Source organism: Rhea americana, unplaced genomic scaffold (genome assembly GCF_003343005.1).
Source record: "Rhea americana isolate MKP2758 unplaced genomic scaffold, rheAme1 scaffold_111, whole genome shotgun sequence".
Lineage (NCBI taxonomy): Eukaryota > Metazoa > Chordata > Aves > Rheiformes > Rheidae > Rhea > Rhea americana.
The window spans coordinates 705705-726252 of NW_028185162.1; the positions used below are offsets into that span (position 1 = coordinate 705705).

Sequence of the window (20548 nt, forward strand, 5' to 3'; positions counted from 1 at the left end):
CCACCACCACCAAATAGTCGTGTTGAGCCACACACAGGGCTTTTTTTTACCCACCCGCCCCTTGAATGGCAGCACGAATGAAGCACGTCTGCGTGCGCCGTGCACGGGCTCCTGCGCCGCAGCCTGTGCAGTGAGGGGAACTGGTCTGGCAAATGCTTCCTAGTTGTCTGTGGGCTTCACCTTTTACTCCTCAAGCCTTCAAATAAGATTTTTGTGTGTTTTAAGTAAATAGTTGCCACTTGATGCTAGTTCAGTGGCAATACTGACTAAGGATTTTGAAGGATCGTTTCTGACATGTACTACTTACTTTAGGAAAGGGTCCTTTTTTTTTTTTTTCCTCCTCTCCTCCCCTCCTTTAGCTCCCCAGGAGAATTTGCAGTTTGCTCCCGTCGAGGTCAGCGGGCTGTGTGAAACTCCAGACTTTAAAGTTCATCATGAGTTTAAGCGCTCCATTAAATACTGCCCCAGCAGTTCCAGCAAGGTCGTCTGTCTTGCCTGCAAAGTCGGAGAGCTCCATGGATTACTTTGATATTTTGTAATTCTGATTATAATGTGTCAAGGTACATTAGGAAAGCGTTGCATATTTGTAGGGCATATACTGAATTGCTGTTGCTTCTGTGTTGCATGCTGTGAATTTGCTCTCTGGTGTAGAGAGCACCACTGTTTTCCTTTCACTCTCGTAATTTGTCCTTTTGAGTAAGCTCTGGAGCTGAGTCCTGACCTGGACTCTGCCTGCCAACGGTCAGCAAACAGACCTGTAGTTTAAGGGCACAGAACTGGTAAAATGCACAGAAGAAATGGGGTAGAGAAATGAAGAGCAAGCTGCRAAACTCCAGACTGCTCTGTTGGAGCCTTTCTCTCCATCCCACACCCTGTGCAAATGTAAAAATAGAGTAGTGGAACAACGAAAGGAGCAGAAATGGGGCCAGTTTGGCACTTGGTTCGTGGCTTTGTGTGCCCTTTGCTTTCTTTTTACCCAAGCTTTGACAGTAATTGGAAGGGACTTTTGCCTTGGGGCTCCAGTTGTCCTGCACTATGATAATAAATGGCAGATTATTCTCCTATAGTCAAGTCACTTGTTAGTGGGAGCTTGTTCTTTGTTTTGCTTTAACATATAACAAATTGCAGCTAACTGGGAAACTTGACTATTCCTTAAAATCAAAAGGAAACGCGYTTAGCATTTCCCACGTGCTTGGCATGTGCTCTTTTACCCCAGCTTTCCGAGCGACATTTGTCATGCGTGCAGCACGGGATCTATGTGATTGCAGCCTCCACGGTGGCTGCGAGCCCTGGACGGGTTGGCAGCACAAGGTCGTGTTTAGATGTTACAAGAATGGTAGGTTTTTTGTTTGCTTGCCTGTTTTTAAGGAAGGGTAGAATGAGAAAAGGTCTCCAAAMTTTGGAAAGTGAAAACTTTAGTATCCTGACTATTAATGCCCTTCTCTTCCCCTCTGCTACTGTTCTGATGTGTGAGGTCTGACATAGCTCAAATACTGTCCTAGTGCAGCCTTAAGAAGATTAGTCCCGTACTGCCATGTGCTTCAGGCAAGCCAGTTAAACCTATTGCCCCTCTTGTGTAAATGGAAACACCTAAGGGGGCTGGGATGGTAAATTAGGTGTAGCCTGCACGCTGCTTTGAGATTATCAGGCAAAACGACTGTGTGAAAATTCAGACTTTGTGTCTGCAGTGCTGCAGTGTGGCCGCGTCTTCAGTTTCTTGCTCCTCTGATGGTGACATTGGGTGACTGCTGATTTTGGTGTCTCTGATGAGAGTGTGTTTGTGTGGTATCTCTCCCCCCCCTCCCCCCACTTGCTTGCAAAGCCTCTTCCAGCTAGCCTTGCAAAACACTGGGGACTGAAAACAAAAGCATTTCTCTTTGCAGCAGAAAGAAGTATCTTCCTATTAACARTGTGCTTTCCTTGAAAAACAGCCCTGAATTTAGGTCATGCCTGCGTCTCTTGAACATTGCAAGCATAATCTCTGCACCATTGCAAAGGGTKGTTTGTTTTTGGCTTTTCTCCTTCACGACTGCAGTGATGGAAAGACGCCTTGGTCTGCTTGCCGGCAGCGACTCTCCTGCACRGGGACTTGGAGAGCCGCTGTTCTGACCTCCACGGCTACACCTGCAGTCGACGTTTACTTTCAATAAAAAAACAGTGGCTGAAGTGGTAGGGGTTAATCCATTCCTTGCCTTTTTAAATAGTCAGGCTGAACGTCTTGTCCTTTACTGCGAAGGGTAAAGGCGTGTTGTATAGCCACCCGGATTGCTCCCCTTCTGAGCTGCTAAATGCGCCAGGTGAGCACATCTGAGAATTACCGGCACATCTTGGTTACTCGGTAAGCAGGGACGCTGCTTACTACTTCAGAGAGAAATCTGGAGCATTTATACTGAGCAGCATTTTGTGCAATCATTGTAGATAAGAAAGAAAGAAACAAAGCTGGCAGGAGCCCACCGGGTCGGCACTGCGGCTGGTTCGTGTTTGTTCTCTTCTCCCACGTAGACTGATAATGAGCGTTTCTGCCCTGTTTAGTCATACGGTTGATAGATATATGTGGGAGTATGTATGTATGTATGTAACTGATATCTTTGTTTGCTTTTATTTATCATTGTACTATTTCATAGGTTTTTCTTTTTCTTTTTTCTTTTTACTTTTTTCTTTTTCTTTTAGCTAGAATTAAGGAGAAAAAGCTTTGGTGAAGGAGCTAGGTGCCTCCTAGGGTACAAGATGGGCTGCGGCGTTCCCTCCTGGCCTTAAAGAGAAAAACTATAGTATGATTCTCACTGCTTGTAGCTGTTTTCACACATTTGCATTCCAGATTTTGTACATATGGGGGTCTTTTCTGAACTGGACCAGGGTTTGGTAGTTGGGAACTCTTGGGTCTTCTGCTGTTTCTGACCGTGTTTATAGCACGGAGCTTGCCTGTCGTGGGAACTTGGCAAGCTCAGTTTGGTGCTGAGCAAATGCAGAGAATCCTCTATGGTATCACTGGGATCAGTGTTATTCTGGCAGCTTCCAGAAGTGCCAGCTGCTTGTAGGATGTTCCAAAAAACAAGTGGTGCTGAGGCGGAGAAGGAGGCAGCAGGGCAGAGCTGGGAGGCGAGTATTGGGCTCCAGGTCTGTGCTGGATCTTCCAGGAGAACTTCTCCAAACTTCAGATGGCTGCCGGTCTGCGAGGTGATGGCAAAGCATTTGCAGCTGCTCCATGTGTCATGTATAAAAGGCACATCAGGAACATGCTGAGGGTAGATAGATGATGGTCTGTGAGACGTTTTGGGAGTTAAGGGTGTTCTGATGCAAAAGCTCTGTACTAGCTGAGATGGCCTTTCTCCTCCGGAGGTGCTGTGTGTGTGGTCTCGCTTTCCAAAAATCTTGGTCAGGAGGTAGGAGTTTCCAGTTTGTGCAAGGGAAAAAGTTTGTGCCAGTTTGTTAAGCAAGCTCCTGATGACATCCAGGATCCTCCTTCACGTGCCGGTAGGTGCTGTGAGCAAGGTGTGGTGCTTGTGCCTCTCTCTAAAGAGAACTGCTGCTGCTTCTCCTATTTCAGTTTGAACTTGTTGGGCTGGGGTGACGTCTCTGGGAGAAGTGGGAAGTGTTGTTTCTTAGTGGTTATATCATTGGACTGGGACGGAAGAACAGTGTTTTAGTTTTGATTTAGTTTCTGCCCCTGATTTCTCTGACCGATTCATTTCAGTTCTTCTTTTGATGGTTTAATTTCCTCCATTTGCAAAAGGAGTTAACTATACAGTTTGCTTTGGAAAAATAGACTATAGGAGAGCTGCATGTTAGTTATTAGCACCAGGAACAGAGGAGGCTGTGAGATAAATTTGGTAACCTTGCCCTGCAACACAGCGTGAGTACTGGGCACTGAGGAGACTGTAATTATTAGTGTCACGTTTACTCTCTGGCTGAGCTCTTAAGGTAAATCTGATTCCAACGAACAAGCAAATCTTCTCATTCGAAAGAGTAAAAATAAAAAAGAGGTTCACACTTGGTACTAAATTATCTTTGAGTGAAAAAACAATCAAGAAACTCAGGAGTGCTTTGATTACAGCAATAGCAATGTTCTAATTACATGAAACAAAACTTATTTTCTCTTTGCTTGAATCTAATATGAGCTGGAAGCATGAAAGTTATATGAGTGTGAAAAAATTACTAAAAAGTCATAGCAATAGCCAGGATTCTCAAAGACTGGGGATTTTGACTTCATGATTTATTACAAACAGAAGGGTTTTTTTTGTGTTTTTTTTTTTCTTTTAAATCATTTTCATGCTTGATGCTTACTGAGGCCTAAGTCCTTTTTAGGGTCTCTTCTGCCAGTCCAGCATTTGAGTCTCAGGTGTCCAGAGCCCCTTGCTCCTTTGAACAGCTTTGATTTCTTTTCATCTCCTCTTTTCTCGCGGACTTGCAGTGCTCCCACCCCCTGCTGACTGGTGTGATTCCTGAACAGACCCTTGTCGCTGTTGCCTGCGGCCCTCGCTGAGCGTCTTGAGTAAATCTGGTGTCCTGAGATACCTTCAGGGCTGCTTAAAAGGACCCTTCTCTTCGCTTTGCACCCATGTGCAGTATGAATGTCTTTTGTAATTGCCAAAGAAGAGATGGTGCCTTGAGGCTTGTGACCCTGCCTGAGTCTTTCCGGATGAATTACGGCTTTTTGTGTACTCCGAGGGTCGTGCTTGCTTTGTAATTGCACTGAAGTGGCTTTCCACTGTATTTGGTACATACACAACTATGCTGTAATTTCTTCTGCAAGACGCAATCTCCCCATAATAGCAAGAAGTACGTAAGCTTGCCCGCCTGGAACAGGGCGTAGGTGCTTGCTCTCTCGTTAAATCAACATGCATCTTTTGATGTATTACTGTCGGGTTTTTTACCCGTTTTCTCCCCCCCAAGTAACAAACAGAATTCCTGTTTGTGAAGGAAGGCTTGTTCTGTATGCATAATTCTCTTCCTGGGCTATACTGGTGTAAACTGGAAGTAAGCTTACACAGATCCATGATATTATGTGTCGTAACACAAATACGAGCTCTGAAACTACCCAGTGGAGGTCTCGCATGCAGTGTCCTGTCCCTCTAGCCACGGCCAGCAGCGGATGTGTCGTTACGAAAAGGCTGCATTTGGTGCCTGTGGGCTTTGACAAATGCCGGTCGCTCAGTCGCAGAAACCTAGAGTATGTGTTGGACGGGGAACGTGGCCCTTCCTGAGCTTTTGGTGTGTTGTACCTAATTGCCTGTCTTGGTTGGTCTTACTGCTCTGGGGAAATGCAGATTTCCCCACTTGCCTCCTCTTTCAATTTTTCAATAAGTAGTTGTAAGCCTMCTAATACAGGTTTTCTAGGTTGCTCCTTTGGACCCCAGGGGTGTGTGGAGTCCAGGCTGGGTATTGTTATGTTGATTTTTTTTTTCCTTGAGGCCTCTTAGATTTTGGATCTCAGTGRTATCTTCATTAAAGAGTTTTACAAACTACTCCGTTGTCTCTAGGGTAGGTTCAGTTATGGTGTGCGGTTAGAAAGGGGCAGTGCTGGCTTTCTTCAGGTGAGGTGAATTCTTGATATAATTCCCAATGGTTTTTGGTATTTATACCTGTATTCAATTTAGGCCTATGTGGTGGCATCTGGAGGGAGCAATTTGTCTTTATATGTGGGTAGAGTTTGCTTGCTGACTCCATGCTGTTAAGAAAATGTCCCCTTTAAATCCTCTACACTGTTTGCACTAATCCTTATTAGTCTATTCTCATGCTTTTTTTTATCACTTCCTTTGTGTATTGTTGCATTTTCCCTTGTACCTTAGAAAGCCTTAAAATAGGAAATCTGGGATAGAARAAGATATGTGAGAAGATTGCAGATTCCAACTGGTTTTCCAGTGGTTACTCTTTTCATTGCTGTGCTAACATATAGATTTAATGAAGGAGTTTGACTCCAGGGCAATGCTGAGTGCTGCTCTGAACAGCAGTTTCCATCTAGGTTTCCTTTGAAATGGAGCACTTGCTACCCTGTCAGCTTTTTTAGTTTATTTGTACCTACTGCATTCATCAGGGTGCAGTAAAGGGTAGAGTTGCACAAAGGGCTGCCTGAAAACTTTTGGAGACTGARGGTGATGCACTAAAAGCAGCTACTAAAACACATTTCAGATACTAACACCTAAATCTGGAAGCAAGGCAATCCCTTTCCTTCCCTTTGGCCCTTTTAAATGTGTACCTTCAACCAAAACCCTTCAGTAAGGTCAGACTTAACCAGGGTCTCAAGCGTGTTCCCTGGGAGAGTTGCGTACATGTTGGGGGTGACATCTGCGCCATGGCATTCTCCAGATACTGTGCTCAGCTGTTTGTCTCGGTGGTGTATGTGCAYTGGAGGCACCTTCCCAAGAAAGTGCAGGGTTTCACGTCTCTTCTCTCATTTCTCTTCCAGGCCCAGGCATGTTTGCTTCTCCAGAAGGTTTTGCCACTTCGTGAGCTGAAGCTCTCCATGACGGAGGAGGAGTGGGAGGAATTGATCAGAGAAAGTATCAGCCAAGTGACAGAGGTAACAGGCTTCAACATGTTAAATGTATGGATAGCACCTAATGGATGCGGACATGCTCTACTGAACTGATGTCAGTGGAGTTGTGCCTGCCTGCACCKGGTCTGAGCAGGGACTCCAGGGTCTCCAGCCAGGATTAAAGCACTCTTGTAACACTGCTGTTCACATATATATGTGTGTGTGTGTATTTATATATACACACATACATATACACACACACATACAGTGCCAGAAGTGTGCTTGGTATAGCTAAGCAGTACAAGAGACGGAGCCTGAGTTTTAGAGAACATACAGAGTGCCAGAAATATGCCTGCTTCAGCTCCGCAGTGCCTGCATATGGATCCAAGAGACAGAGGATGAGTTTTAGGGAATATACTTGTACAGGCCAGTTTTAGGTGGCTTTCAAAAACAAGTTTTGAATTGGAAGGTGTCGTGAATATTGACTTAATTTCACAAAGTGTTATGGAAGTCCTGTATTTGGATAAACTTCTGGACTAAAGAGAGCTGAGGTCTGGATCCTTAGACTTCAGCTTCCTGGTGCATTGCAGGCATTCTGAACCAGGCTCYCTTGCTAATATTGTTTAGCAAGGAAACCTTAAAATATATTGGCAAATAATTTGTACAGAAGAAATAGTGGTGCAAAGATCGCAGGGCTTCTGATGTGGTTGCACATGCAAATTGTACCTGAAGATAGCTTGTGGGTGCAGCTGTTTTGTAGGAGCTGATCTGTGGGACAGGAGTCTGAAGGAGCAAATGCCATCCAATTATACTTGTGCGGATTGACATGGGGGGAACCAAACAGCCAAATTAATGTTACGATGTGGTGACACATCATAGATTCAAACTTGATGACATGGGAGTTTCCAGTCTTGGTTTTCCTACGTAACTATAGTATTGCCCTTTCTAAATGTAGCTTTCCTTCTTTACTTATTTTTTTAAGTGCTGGTTACAYGGTAATTTAGGCCATTCTGCAATTTACTCTGTTGGAACAGAATGATTAGCTCTATTTTCCTTTGTTTAGGAGGAACAAAATCTAAGCAAACTTAATTCAAAGAATTCAGAGGTAGTGTTTATAATTCTTGAGGCAGCAGGTAATCCTGGGTTTCATTAAATAGGTTTTATTTAATGATTGCATCAGAAGCCCAATAGGTGGAGTCAGGTATGATTTTATTTTCCAGCTACATAAAACATGCCACTCCTCCCAACCCTGTCATCTCCATGTTTCTCTCCAGCAGCTGAATACCTGTAGGAGTTGGAGTGATTCACTGGGAAACCACAGACATTTGCAGTGCCTTTATGCTGTCCTTGCCAGAGAAGGTTTATCGTCTTGCAACCCATCCAACATTTTAATGAGCTTTGCTACTAGAGCTTCTGCTGTGCTTCTCATTTCTGTAGTCATCTGTGCTTCAAGAGAAATTCCTGGGAAATACTGTCAGTTTATTTGGACTGTCCAAGGTACCCTGCCAGCAACAGGCCCTTGAATACTGATAACTGGCAGTGGCATTTGGGTGCTAATTCTCTTTTTTGGTCGCTCTGAAAAAGCCCCGACAAAGTGTTTTTGACAGGGTGCTCTGTAGGTAGATACACACACACASAATCACAGAATGATTGAGGTTGAAGGGACCTCTGGAGATCATCTAGTCCCACCCCCCCGGTGGGATGCTGTCTCTTGATACCTGTTTTCTCATCCTCTCTTTCCTCAGCRATTGACCTTTATATCTGCACATCTCTTGGTCATGAGCAGGGAGCCTGGGATGGTCTTGGGCTCTGATATGTGCTGGAGTTGGGAAAGAAATAATCYGAGAAAACTGCAGTCTTGGATATCACTGAATTATTACCGTAAAACTAAGAGGCAGACGAGAGAATCAGTCAGTAGGAGCTTTAAAGGAAGAGACAGTTTCCTCAAATAGCAGCTTGGGCTGCTGCGGGGCAATGGCTCTTGTGCTTTCATAAGCTTACTTGACCTTATTTGTTCTCAAGATGTTTAAGCATACTTATAAAACATATATTGCAGTCATGATGGATTCATGCTTGCCATCTCCTTGCTTTCAGCAGGGTAAGTCTTGGTATCCTAGCAGGAGTGGATTTGTTCTTGTAAGAGCTCTGCTGTTCTTGGTGCTTTTGGATTGTTCTTCTGGGCCACCGGGGCAGAAAGCCATGTCCCTGGGCCCTGGGGCTGCCCTGTGATCTGTTTTTACTGAGCAGCAGGCAGAGGTGAGGAAGTAGAGAGATAGCTCTGGCACAGTTTTGACCTCACAGGTCCTGAATAGGYTACTTCAGAAAAAACAGAGCCTTGCTGCAGCTGTTTAAGTTTATCCTAATCTTGGGAGTCTGGACAACTTGGTTGTATTTATGGCATAAACAAATAGCATTGCTTCATGTTGTAAGTAACAGAGCTTGCCTGAGACGCTAGAGCATCTGGCAGAAACTCCTTCCTCTTGCACGAAGTGCTTTGTTCTTTTATCAGTAGGTGCTTTACAGAGGAAATTCCAACCAGTGACCTGTTAATGTAATGAAGAAAGCATTTTGCAGAAACTAAAGAGCTAATGTGTTTAGTTTACTACAGTTCTTGTTTTTTTAGATGACACGCTTAGCTGAGAGCTGAAGCAAAAAATCAAAATCGGGTCTCCTGATTCATCCCAGAGACCCTCTTTCTGCTAGGATAATCTGACTGTTTCCTAACTTGACTTCAAAATAGCCCATCATGTTGGATAATGATATCCATCCGCATGTTATCTCTGGAAGATACTGGTTACTGTGGGTTCAGATGAACAGCCCAGAGTMATGTAATGATGCTAGTGGCAGAACTTTTGTCTTTCAGCTCAGCAGAGCTAAATGGTCTTTCTTCTTTCCCAGTTTTCCTTGTGGGCATGTTTTGGTTTTTGTCCCCCTTGGTAGGTATGCATGTTTTCTTTCTGATATATTATTGCTGTGTTGACTTTTGAATGATCCTGAAGGCATGCCAGATTTTTAGTAACTCACTGACAGATTTGGGGCAGGAAGCTACAGGATCTGAATACATAGTTTCGCTACCTTTTTGTGGCATCCCTTTCCCAGGGACTGGCTTGCCCTCCTGGACCAATGTACTCATGTAACTCCYCTGACTAATGCTGAAACTCGCAGTTACAGCGTGAAAGTAAAGAAGTGAAAAAGGATTTTGAGGACTATTGCAGAAAAAGTGTATTTTCATGACTGAGCAACTTCAAAGCAAAGCAGACCTCAGAAAAAATGCTGGTAAAGCTGCTTTCCATGGTGTGTAAAGAGCAGTTTCCTGAGGGTTTCCTTTGTCTGTCTTCTGCAGTAAGTACACAATAGGAAAGGCCCAACTTTTATTATTTTTTTTCCTTCCCCTTTTTGTCTGTGTTGTATCCTGAATGAGGGAGGGGGAGAGCAGGCAGTGCTTGAGTTGGCTGATTTAAAACCAAAATGGTATCAATTCATCCTGGAATGTAAAAATGCTCACAAAATCTGATCTCTGACTGAGCCTCCAGCACGAGACCGAAGCGCTTCCAGTCGCCAGTATTGGAGACATTCAGATAAACATGCACATAACCCTAACGAGAGGTATGTGATGCCTCCTTCCCCTTAGGTGGTTATTTAGACTTGGACTTGGTGGGAAGTCATTTTTGTGTAGAGAGGCATAAACGTAGATGGACCTGGGGTTACATAGTGTCTTGTGATCTGTATGAAGGCTGGTGTTGGTAACCTAAGACCTCTTTTTCAGGACTCACATAGTCCGAAAGTTACAGTAGGCGCTCTGAAGACTTACTGTGTGGCTTTAGAGGGTTGTTTTGAGGTTGTGATGGTCTGCAAGAGGTTTAGACTAACTAGATGGAGCCACTCAGCATATGAGGAGGGTAATACTGTGTAACCTTGTAGTGTAGACRTGCCCTTCTTTTCTGAAGGACATCACATTTGATTATCGGTGTATTAATTTGTATGGTGACTTCATCAAATCTCTAAAAAAGTCATTTGTCTCTTTTTTTTTCTTGAGGATTGAAGATTGCCTGAACTGTTATCTGTCCATCCTTATAAAATCTTAATTCATTGCCCTTTCTCAACCTCTTAGCTTGTAAAATGAGGCCAGTAGTGATTTAGCTGATATCTTTGACATGCTTTCAAAGTACTGGATGTCTCTGTGGAGAATTCATTCCCCCTGTTCCCTCAGCTGTCCTGTATGGTTTTTCCCAGCTGCATTTTCTTATGAGCTATGGAAAAAACTTATCAGATTTTTATACTTGGGAAAACATTGACATTTTCTGTGAGAACAGTTTCTCAATTTTGGACTCCTCCCTCTAAAAACAGCCAAAATAAACATTGCAGAAAATGCCCTTTAGTTATACCCGTCGGCATATGGGTCTGCTTAGTCCCTTACTCTCTTTTTCTGCCTCATGGCTGGGAACAAAGCAGGAGCTTAGTGGTTTCCTTCCCAGTTGAGGATTTTGATGACCTGTTTCTGCTGCTTCTGGGTTTTTCCAGACTAAGAAACCCTGTGGCTGGGTTTCACTCTGATGCCCGGTCCAGCGTCTCTCGCTTCCTCCCCATTGCAAGGTGCGCGCACGATGCAGAACCTTTGCTCACCCCCTGCTTCAGGGTGAGCACGGGCTGCTGTCTGGTGAATCTGGTGAAGAGTCCTATCTCTGCAGTTTCTGCAGAGATGCAGGGAAATAAAATTTGAGCACTTGCACTTTCAGTCTGTAGAAAATTTAGTGAGGGAGAACAGCTTAGGGAGGGATTTTCAGTGGCTTTATTCCTCCTTTGAGCTCTCAGTAGCAGCTGCTGTTTGGGTGGATGCTGTGAGAACTTCTCCCTGCAGATACGTGCTTGTGCACGTTGCACGCGTGGAGTTGGTAGGCGCCTCTGTAGCTAGACGGAGACTAGTAGGAAATGTGGTACTCTTCCCTCCTCTGCTCTTTGTTTTCCATTATTTGACCCTAACTCAAGCCTGGCTTCTTCTGTTGTATARCGAATATTGTCTTGGAAGGAACTAGCTGGAGGTGGCGTGTTTGGGTTTAAGAAGCACAGAGTTGGTTCTTGGCTCCGTCACAGCCTGCGTGACTCAGGCGTGTTATTTAGCCTCTCTGAGCCTCTGTAAAGCGAAGGGAATAATGCTGGCTTCCCTCTCAGGAGCAGCGTGAGAATAATTACAGATGAAACGAAGGTGCTTATATAGGATAATAACGGGGGCCATAAGCATACAGAATGCTAAAACACCTCGTTTGGTTGTCAGTTCGTTATTAGCCTCTAACAAGGAGAGGAAGGCTGTGCCCCTCCCAAACCTCTCAGCCCGCCTGGAAGGTGGCATGGGAAATCCTGTGCTTTGGCACGTGGAAGGGGCAGTTGCTCCTGGGGCTCCTAAACCGCTCACTGGGGTCCCTCTGCATGTGAGTCCCCCAGAGGGAGCTGAGCTGCAACTGCACCAAAATGCYGGGTTGTGTCCTGGCTCTGGCACGCTGCATGGAGCTAGGGCAAAGCTCTGGCATCCACCATCATGCRTGAAACCAGTCGACATCTCAAGTTCAGACCTCTTTAGCCATATTTCAGTGTGACCGCAGACACTCAGTGGGGTGGAAATCTCGCTGAGCTGCTTGCTGCTGGAGATGAATTTACCTTAGGATCCTCGAGCTGTGCCGGGAGTGTAAGGCTGTGCGGGGTGGGTGGAGGTATATATTTTGCAGAAGCACTTGGAACGGTATTCAGCCATGAATCTGCACATTTATCCATCAGCATCAGGTCTGCTACGTGGGAGGAGGGGGAAGGATGGAGATAGCGCGGCATGCGGAAAGAATGCAGGTTGACCGAGGCTCTCCACTCACGGAGCAGTGACAGATCTGTCCGGTGATCCCCCGGTGGGGAGGGGCTGTTTGGTTTCAACGATGCAGTAGGCTGAAGGATGTGTTGGGAATGTGTAATTATTAACTGGTGTTCAAACGCTTGGCTAGGAAATGTGCTTCTATGTCTTGGTAGCAGAGTGCTCCTCTGGAGTCTGAGATGCTGCTGCACATCTCTGGAATCTGAGCTAAGCAGGTGCCCCACTCTGGTACCTGGGAAAGGGGAAGAGGTGCAGGCAAGTGAAGGTTGCAGGGAACATGGAGACTTCCAGAAACATTACTTGACTTCCTGTAACAACTTGTCACCATCACGCCTGCAGGGAAGGCTGGCCAGTGGCTGGGATGCTGGCTTTGTTTCTAGGTGTACATGCCCCAACTTTTGCCCTACTGGAGATTTCTGTAGGGTCTTGGACTTGGACCTTCTCCTACCAGGGAGTCTGAGTTTGGAGCTATGTGGTTAACACTCCATTTTAGCTATAAGCTCTCTGTCCTGCTCGTAGGACTGTGTTACTGTGGGTATCGCAGCATCTCATGGTCTCTAACAAATATTTTATATGGACATTGTGACCATTAAGGAATGCTGTGAAATGCAGCAAGTGGTGGAGGAGTGAAGGTTGGATGCTGTAGTAGCWGGATGATATTTGATGCAGGAATTAGTAATACGAGAAGTATTGATTGACATCATGCTGGTGGGGGAGATTCTCCATGTAGAAATCCTAGAAGCAGAGGACAACTGATTCAGGAGCACCATCCTCCCGAAAGAGGCAGAGGCCTTTGGAGGCAGCATGCATCTGACCTAACAAGCCAAAACCATCTCTGCCAGCCGAATCCATGTGGGGCGAGGCAGGAACTGTGCTGCTGGTTGTTGGCTTGAGATGAGRTGGGAGTTACAGCTATGAAATCTGCCTTTATATTTTTTCCCTTTGGAAAATGACCAGCCCAGATGCGCTGGCAGCTCAGATGTACAGGAATGTGTTTGCAGGTATCACCAAGCTGCAATTTGGTGTCAAGTGGGACTGGTGGYTCCCAAAGGGGCAGAGTAGCAACTGCAGAAAATGGCAGAAAAATAATATAATMAGCAAGCGGTGCAAGTGTGGCTGTTGAATATGTGCTACGTGCTCTCTGCTTTTAGTGGGAAGTGGCTGGGTTATTTGACTTATTTGACTTCTAATTCAGTCATGTTTTCAAAGGGTCGGAGAAAGAAGGGTTTGATACCTTTGCAAATAGCACATGGCAGAGCATCACAGAACAGGTGGTTAGACAAGTTTTTCTGGGTTTTCACTTAACTTTCCACCACTGACTGGTAACATAGCTGAAAGGAAAACTACTGCTTGGTGCCTCAGTCTTGCTATGTAAAATGGAGGTACTTGCCAATCTTGTGCAAATCTTCTGCAATCTAATCAGTGTTTGAAGCTTAGTTAAGGGTGCTGCAGATCACTGAAATACTATTTTTCTTTCTAAGGCATATTTGCCATGTGTTGTAGTTCACCATCTGTTACATAATAGCTTTTGCTTTATTTTTATGGTCATCATCTTCACATTCTCCAAATGAAAATGCAGTAGGCCTATAAAATGATTGACCTGCACAATTAGGGTGGCGATGCTAATTGCATCTTTCAGATAGCTGAGTTACAGTGCACACCAAAGCATCAGCTTTGCAAACCCACAGTGTACAGAGAATAGTCAATACTGTATACAGCAAGAATTTATGACAAATACTTGGGAAAGCTGCTCCTGAGGTTTGGACCTAGACCCCATTGAAAAGATTTGGGATTTTGTCCTTAGGGAATGGTTACCCGAGGCAGTTGAAATCAGCTTTTTTAATGTAACCATTACATTAAATGTATGTTTGTGTTGATGTTGCATCCTAACATGTACCCCGCCGAAGCAAATGCTGCATTGAGTACACTGCCTGCTGCAGGAGGGTGAGAGTGATGCAATGCATGGCAGAAGATACCATCTTGCATAACACGCAATGGAGAGGTGCTCCGAGATAGCAGTGATGAGACCAGGCTCGTAAGTGACACTGTCCTGAGCAGGAATTGGACTCGAGTTGTTAAGGAGGTTGGACTGTCCCAGCTATATCAGATGTGGAGTTGCAAGAGTCTGTGCTCTTTGGAGTAAATTTCTGTTACGCCCTTTGTAGCGAAGGGGAAAAGCATATACTAAGAGACGGAAGGTAAAACTTTATTTGGATCCAGCTCCCTTAAAGCCAATCCATCCAGCTTCTGGACCAGAGAAACTATTGCATAATGTAGGGTTTAATTATCTACTGCTGCTTTACTGCTTTAGCTTCTCCAGCCACCCCCACCCGCTTCCTTGTTCCTTCCTGGTCTTTGAGAGCCATTTAAAAATGGTCCATTTTAGTATGGAGTTACTTGTTTGTACAGCACCTAGATCTGCTGGATTGCCTCTGGCTATTTATGCTTATGCTGATGTTTCCAGGCTCACGCAAAACACTTCCTTTAATTTAGATGTTTCATTTTCCTGCCCTGATGTTGCTGGACCAGTGGTGTCTTCTGTACAGCTATCAAGCTGCCATTTWTGTTCTGCAGTTTTGCATGCATTCGCTTGGGACACCGAACTAGATGCACATTCCAGAGAACTGCTTGTGGACTTTGGGGGAGAAATGTGAGYGTTAATTGCTTCTGAAAGCAGCCCCTCAAGTGGTGTTCAGAGCAATAGGATTTTTYTGTTGACTTCAGTAGGATTTGCTTCAAATGCTAGCAAACATCAGGATAATTTGAGACATGAGGATGGCAGCAAGAAAAGACCTAGTTAGACCTGCATGTTTTAAAGGGATGCCTCATCTACAGAGAAAAGAAAATGCAATTTATTCTTAATTCTAAAATGTTTGTGTATATTAAAAAGATCAAATGATAACTGACTTCCTTATAGTTGCTCCTCACACAACTGCTCTGCTTCCTCCRGTTTCTGTCCTCAAGAGCTGCCAGTCTGTACTGACTTTCTCTTGCCGTGAACTTGCTCGCAACGTAGCATACTAGGGATTGGGACATAAATAGCATCTCTGAAAGCTATTTCAACTACARATAATATCTGTTAGCCTCTTGTTTCTTAACACTGCAAAGAAAAATTATGTGCAAATCAATCTGGTTTTCATAATTGATTTGCTGATTATTATTTACTGCAGTAAGTGTAGTAAATGGAGTGTGCGTGGCCCATGGGATGTTGTATCCTGCATGTGCTTATTTTTAATCGCACACCCTAGTGTTTGTTTCTCCTTTTACCTGAGAGACTTCAGAGCTATTGAATTATGTGACCTTGCAGGTTAATGACAGCTCTGGAAGAGAGTCGTAGCRCTTCTGTCTATCAGGAGGGAGTAATTAGCAAGTTACTGACAGTCAGATGAAGTTGCAACATGAATTGCAGCCAGCAGATCATGGTGGCCCTCTAATACAGGGCTTGTGTGACCCATTCTGACCAAGAAATAACTGTTTTGTTACTGTGTAGAGAAAAAACAAACAAACAAAAAAAAACCCAATATCCTTCCAGGGTGTGGAATCCTGTTCATTCTGTGCGGAAGTAGCAATTCCTGCAGACATATAATCTGGTTTTCCCACTTTGTCTGCTGAAGATGTTTGTTAGACTCCTGCTGGCCGTCGTGTTCTCCTGTTGTGTGAGTCTGGGGTGCCCCTCGGGGGGCTGGTGAGCTCGAACTCCGGGCAGGGGTGGGCTTTGCCACCCATGCAGCCTCCTCTGGAGAAGCAGGCCTCGAKGGGAGGAACCCGTGCAGGCATCATAGCTCAGGGCGCGCGGTGCCCCGCACCGGGGTCGGCCAGGCTTGGGGCACGCCGCTGTCCGGCACGAGCGTGTGCCCGTGAGTCCCATCTCGTACCGTGCACRCTGACATGTGCATTCACACAGAAAAGCAAAGGGGAAGGAAACTGCGGCGTAAGCAGGGCTGCGTGGACCRGCTGTGGGCAAAGCATCAGCACCCCTGAGCCCCGGGCCGCCTCTTTGATCCGGCTGCCTTGCAGTGGCTATTTGTGCCCTTCTCCGCTAGTAACTCACTCTGGCTTTTATTTGACCTATCTCTGGAGTGATTTGCCCCTAAGCCAGATCTTTTGATATCTCAGAAACCTTGTAGCTTAAAGAGGAAGGACAAGCTTTTCCCTCAGTCCTTTTCGGAGAACTTAAGCTTGATTGACAAGCCCTGTTCCAGCGCTGGCCCCTGGGATTCCCTTGGCGGAAGTGTTAATGGATTTTTGCGTTAGTGCCTTGTGTGTGATGCCAGTTCTGCAGCCGACTTGCTGGTTGTCCCTCAGGTGAGGCCGTTGATTCGTAGTCTCCTGGCCTTTCCGTGCAGGGGATATTGCTTTTCCTCTTTTTCTCCAGGAGGCAGCAACATGTCCCCAGTTGTGCTTTGGTTTAGAAAATAGGGAGAGCAGCAGGGTTACGCCTTGCTCTTGTTTTGTCTGGTTGGTTTGTAATTAACTTAGGCAGCAGCATCACCTTTCCCACTTACCCTCCCGAGCATTTCCAGAGCTTGGAATCCAGTTTGCTGGATTTTGCTGTTCCAGAGTTGTTTTGGTGACATGTTTATCCTGCTAATTGCTCATTTTCTGCTTTCTCTGAGGAGAGTGATTTGTTTCTCCATTTAATGTATGCTCCTCCTCCACCTCCCTCTTTACCTTGCAGAGTTTGAGAGTGGCTGACCAGTTTCGGGTGAAGGCTGAGAAAGAGAAAGTTGCCAGGAACTTGGAGCTATTGAACTTCCTTCTCAAAACCGTGACCCAGCAGGTGAGTGCGGGACCTGAGCCCGGGCAGGCTTGGCTCCCTACCACAGCRGCCGTGTGACGAGTGACCCTTCTTCTGAACACCACTAAGGCCTCTTTCAGATGTCACACCTGAATTATACCATGTGACTGCTCCGTCGCTRCATCCCTCCTTATTTCTTAAGGTCCCTGTGGAGGGAATGCCYAGCTGGATTTGAGGACAGAAAGAGCCCTCATGTCTGAAGGAGTAGTACATAGTTCTTGTGAGCTGTCTCCAAGCGCTTGCTTAAGAGCTTGTTTGGAGTTCTGTAAATGCATGTGGCATCTCCTTGCTTACAAAATTAGGGTCTGGGGGGACGGTGAGAGCGAGCTGGTTTTTGTCCCAGATGAGTGCGCTCTCCTCATCACTGAGCCCCAAGGGTTGTGTTGCTATTCTCACTCAGAGGCTCTGTGAGTGGAGTGTGGCTTTGTGTTGGAGCTTTGTTTTCCCTATTGAAAAGTGACTTTTTTTGAATATGTGAAGATTTTTSTAATAGGTGACAAAATAAGTCTCCAGTGTGGTCTTATTTACTGGAGCAAAAGAACACAATCAGAATTGCTGAAGCCCAGTTTCCTACTGATAAGCACTGGGCTCACACTGCAGTCTGTTTCTTTGTGAAGACCTAACAGGAAAGTGGGTGATGGGGAGAGAATATTTCCAAGGCTGCTGTACAAACTGAATAGCCTTTGAGACACCTCCTTCTGCCTACGTTACTGAGATTGTCCAGTGGGGGTCACAAAAGCTGAAGAGGCAGCCAGAGGCAGCATGACTGCATCCTTTAGAAACCAGACAGAAAGTGCTGCTGCTTTTCTTTTAGATGGGTACGTAGTCCTGTGTCTTCTCCCGCTCACCCCCAGCCATGGGCTGGAAAGGAGAGAGGTCCAAAGGACCATTCAATCCCTTTGATACCAGTACAGTTCTAGCTGTTTGACCCATGTCTCTCATGCTAAGGGTCCAGTTTTTAAGCAACTGTAGCTGGTGGCATGCTGAGACTCACTAGTTTTTGCCCCCAGATTAAATGTTGCTGTGAATGGGCTCAGGACAGCAGCTTGGAGGAGCCGGGCAGGTTTGTGTGTTCCTGCCATCAGTTTGTCCTGAGCACGGCCTGTCCTTGGTGCTGTGAGTGCCCACCCTGAGTTTACTCTGAAGATTGATAGTTTGCACTTTTGCCTCTTGCAGAAGTTGCATGTGGAGTTGGTGGAGGTGGACAAAGTGCTGGTAGCTCTGAACCAGCAAGAAGGCATTGCAAAGTCAGCACGTCTCGACTCTCTGTACTGGAACGTCATGCGGTGGCTGAATCATACGTATGTATGCGTGGCATTCTGGCCCCTTGGCTTGCCTAGGGGGCCGAGTGCCTGTCCTACTCATCTTTGCTGATGTGGGAAAGGAGGAAGGCTAGTGACAGGAAGCTGTGGYTCTGGTTTCAGTGTAGGGGTGGCCTGAGCAGCAGCAAGAGGCTCTGGGGAAAATGCTTGCACATGGCTCGTTGTGAAAGGACTTGCAGGCAGGGAGGAATCATATATGGCAGCTGAAACTGTTGTCGTGTCCCCSTTCTAATGCCTTGAGCAGACTGGCAGAGCATGCCAGCCTCACCCAGCCCTGTGACACTTCCCCCATGGCAGCTGGTTTGTCCTTTCTCCCTTTTCCTGGCTTACGCAGGTCCCTTGGTGCTGTACTGCCATGTTTGGCCCAAGGACAGGGCCTGTTTTAGCAGTGAGCAGAGACTGCTGCTGGGAAGGAGGGGGGTTGCTAAAGTTTGAGTAGGAAATACTGAGTTTATGTTTGCTGGGTGGGGAAAGGATTGGAGTTCAGAGGCATAGACTGCTATCACTGTTGGTGCCAGCCTGCTTTGATGCCCAGAGATCTCTGTGCAGGTGAGTTGGAACAATCCTACAGCAAGGGTGGGTTGTGGCCTGAACCCTGGCAGAGGTGCTGAGAGGCAGATGTTGGCACCAAGTTGCTGAGACAGCTCATGAAGAGAYGCAACTTGAAAAATTCTCCAAAAAACCTTCACATAAAAAAAATCAGGTCATGGCGTTAGAGCTGGATTCCTTTTCAGGATTCCTGGCTGAGCTGGTGCAGATGGATGTAGACTGGATGGTGGTAAAGCCATTGCCTGGTTCTGCCAGAGAAGAGAGCAGAGGTGGCCACTCTTGCATGCATGTAGAAGTTGCCTAGGTGAACCTGGTGTGGTCGGAGGCAGGGGTGTTGCTGGAAATATCTTTTGGGATTGTTAGTGCAGTGAAGACCTTGCTGGGACTGTCATCCTGGACAGAYAGACAGCACTTTGAAAGCCTTGCATGGGCCCAAAGGCGAATGTGCTGGAGAAGGTGTTAAGTACAGCATTATCCGGTCTGTGGAATGGGTATCTTGGTGACTGCTTGCATCCTGGTCCATCTTCTTGCAGTTCAGTGAATCAGCCCCACGTGYGAAGTGAGGACCATCTCCGGGGTAGTGCTTTTCCTTGCAGCATGCYTATGCCTTCTCCAATGTTTTCGTGCTTCTGCCTGTTTTTCGCCTGCCTATAGCATGGATCCTGCTGCTCCTGGCTATAAACTGAGTTGCTCTTGATATCTGGCGTTCTTTCTGCAGGAAACCTAAGAAAGAGAAGACAGCAGTTGCCARTAAGCCTGCCCAGGGAGCAGAGCTACTCAAGCGGAAGAAGAAAGGCTTCCTGCCAGAGAGCAAAAAACGCAAGAATCGCAAGAAACGCATCCAGGAGAACGGTGTAGCACCAGTAGCTAGTGAAGATGGAGCCATAGCAGCTCCAGAGGAACAGGTCGAGGGAACGGACACCCCTGAGCAGAAGAAAGGCCTCGTGCCAGGTAGCAAGAAACACAAGAAACCCAAATTGGCAGGTGGTGAAGAAGCTGTTAATGGAGAAGATGCTGTGGCTGACAAGAAAAGGAGAAAGAAGAAGAGGAACAGAAAAAGGAAAGGTGATGCAAATAATGAAGCTGAGCAGGTTCCAGCTGCAAAGAAAGCCAAGGGCAACATCAACCAGGAGACCCAAAWGAAACAGGGCAAAGCCAAGAAGAAAAGAAAAGTGAAAAAGGCTCCAGTACTGCAGGAGTAAACTCCATGGACTCATCCAGGCCTGGTAGGGCCAGTGTGGCTYGGAGGACTCTTTTAATACCTTTATAACTATATTTTTTACACCCTCCTKGAATTTTAATAAACCTTCCGTGACACTGAGCTCTAAAGCTGAGGGGCTGTCTTTTGTCTGTGGTTCAGCTAAGTGCAGGGAGCTTCAGGAGGTCAGAGCCCCTCCAGGCTCTGGCAGATGCCCACTCTCTCCTCTGCGCTCGGGAGTGCAGGCTCCTTTTTTTGCATTTCCTGGAAGCAGAACACGAGGTTCTGCTGGCCTCACTGGTTCTGCTGCATGAGAGCTTTGCTTGGATTCCTTTGGGAATAGTGCTAGGTG

At 46.1% G+C, this 20548-nt stretch overlaps 1 protein-coding gene across 1 annotated transcript in view; it reads left to right on the forward strand.

Annotated features, from left to right (window-relative positions):
• The window catches only part of MYBBP1A (MYB binding protein 1a), a gene marked incomplete at its 5' end in the record, with an annotated part of 57694 nt that extends 37362 nt beyond the window's left edge, over nucleotides 1-20332 (forward strand). Inside the window, 4 exons of the mRNA XM_085314656.1 lie at nucleotides 6407-6520; nucleotides 17008-17109; nucleotides 18304-18428; nucleotides 19717-20332. Of these exons, the coding sequence (XP_085170782.1) occupies nucleotides 6407-6520; nucleotides 17008-17109; nucleotides 18304-18428; nucleotides 19717-20200 (825 nt within the window). The remainder of the gene's footprint in view (nucleotides 1-6406; nucleotides 6521-17007; nucleotides 17110-18303; nucleotides 18429-19716) is intronic.
• Between the last annotated feature and the right edge of the window lie 216 nt (nucleotides 20333-20548).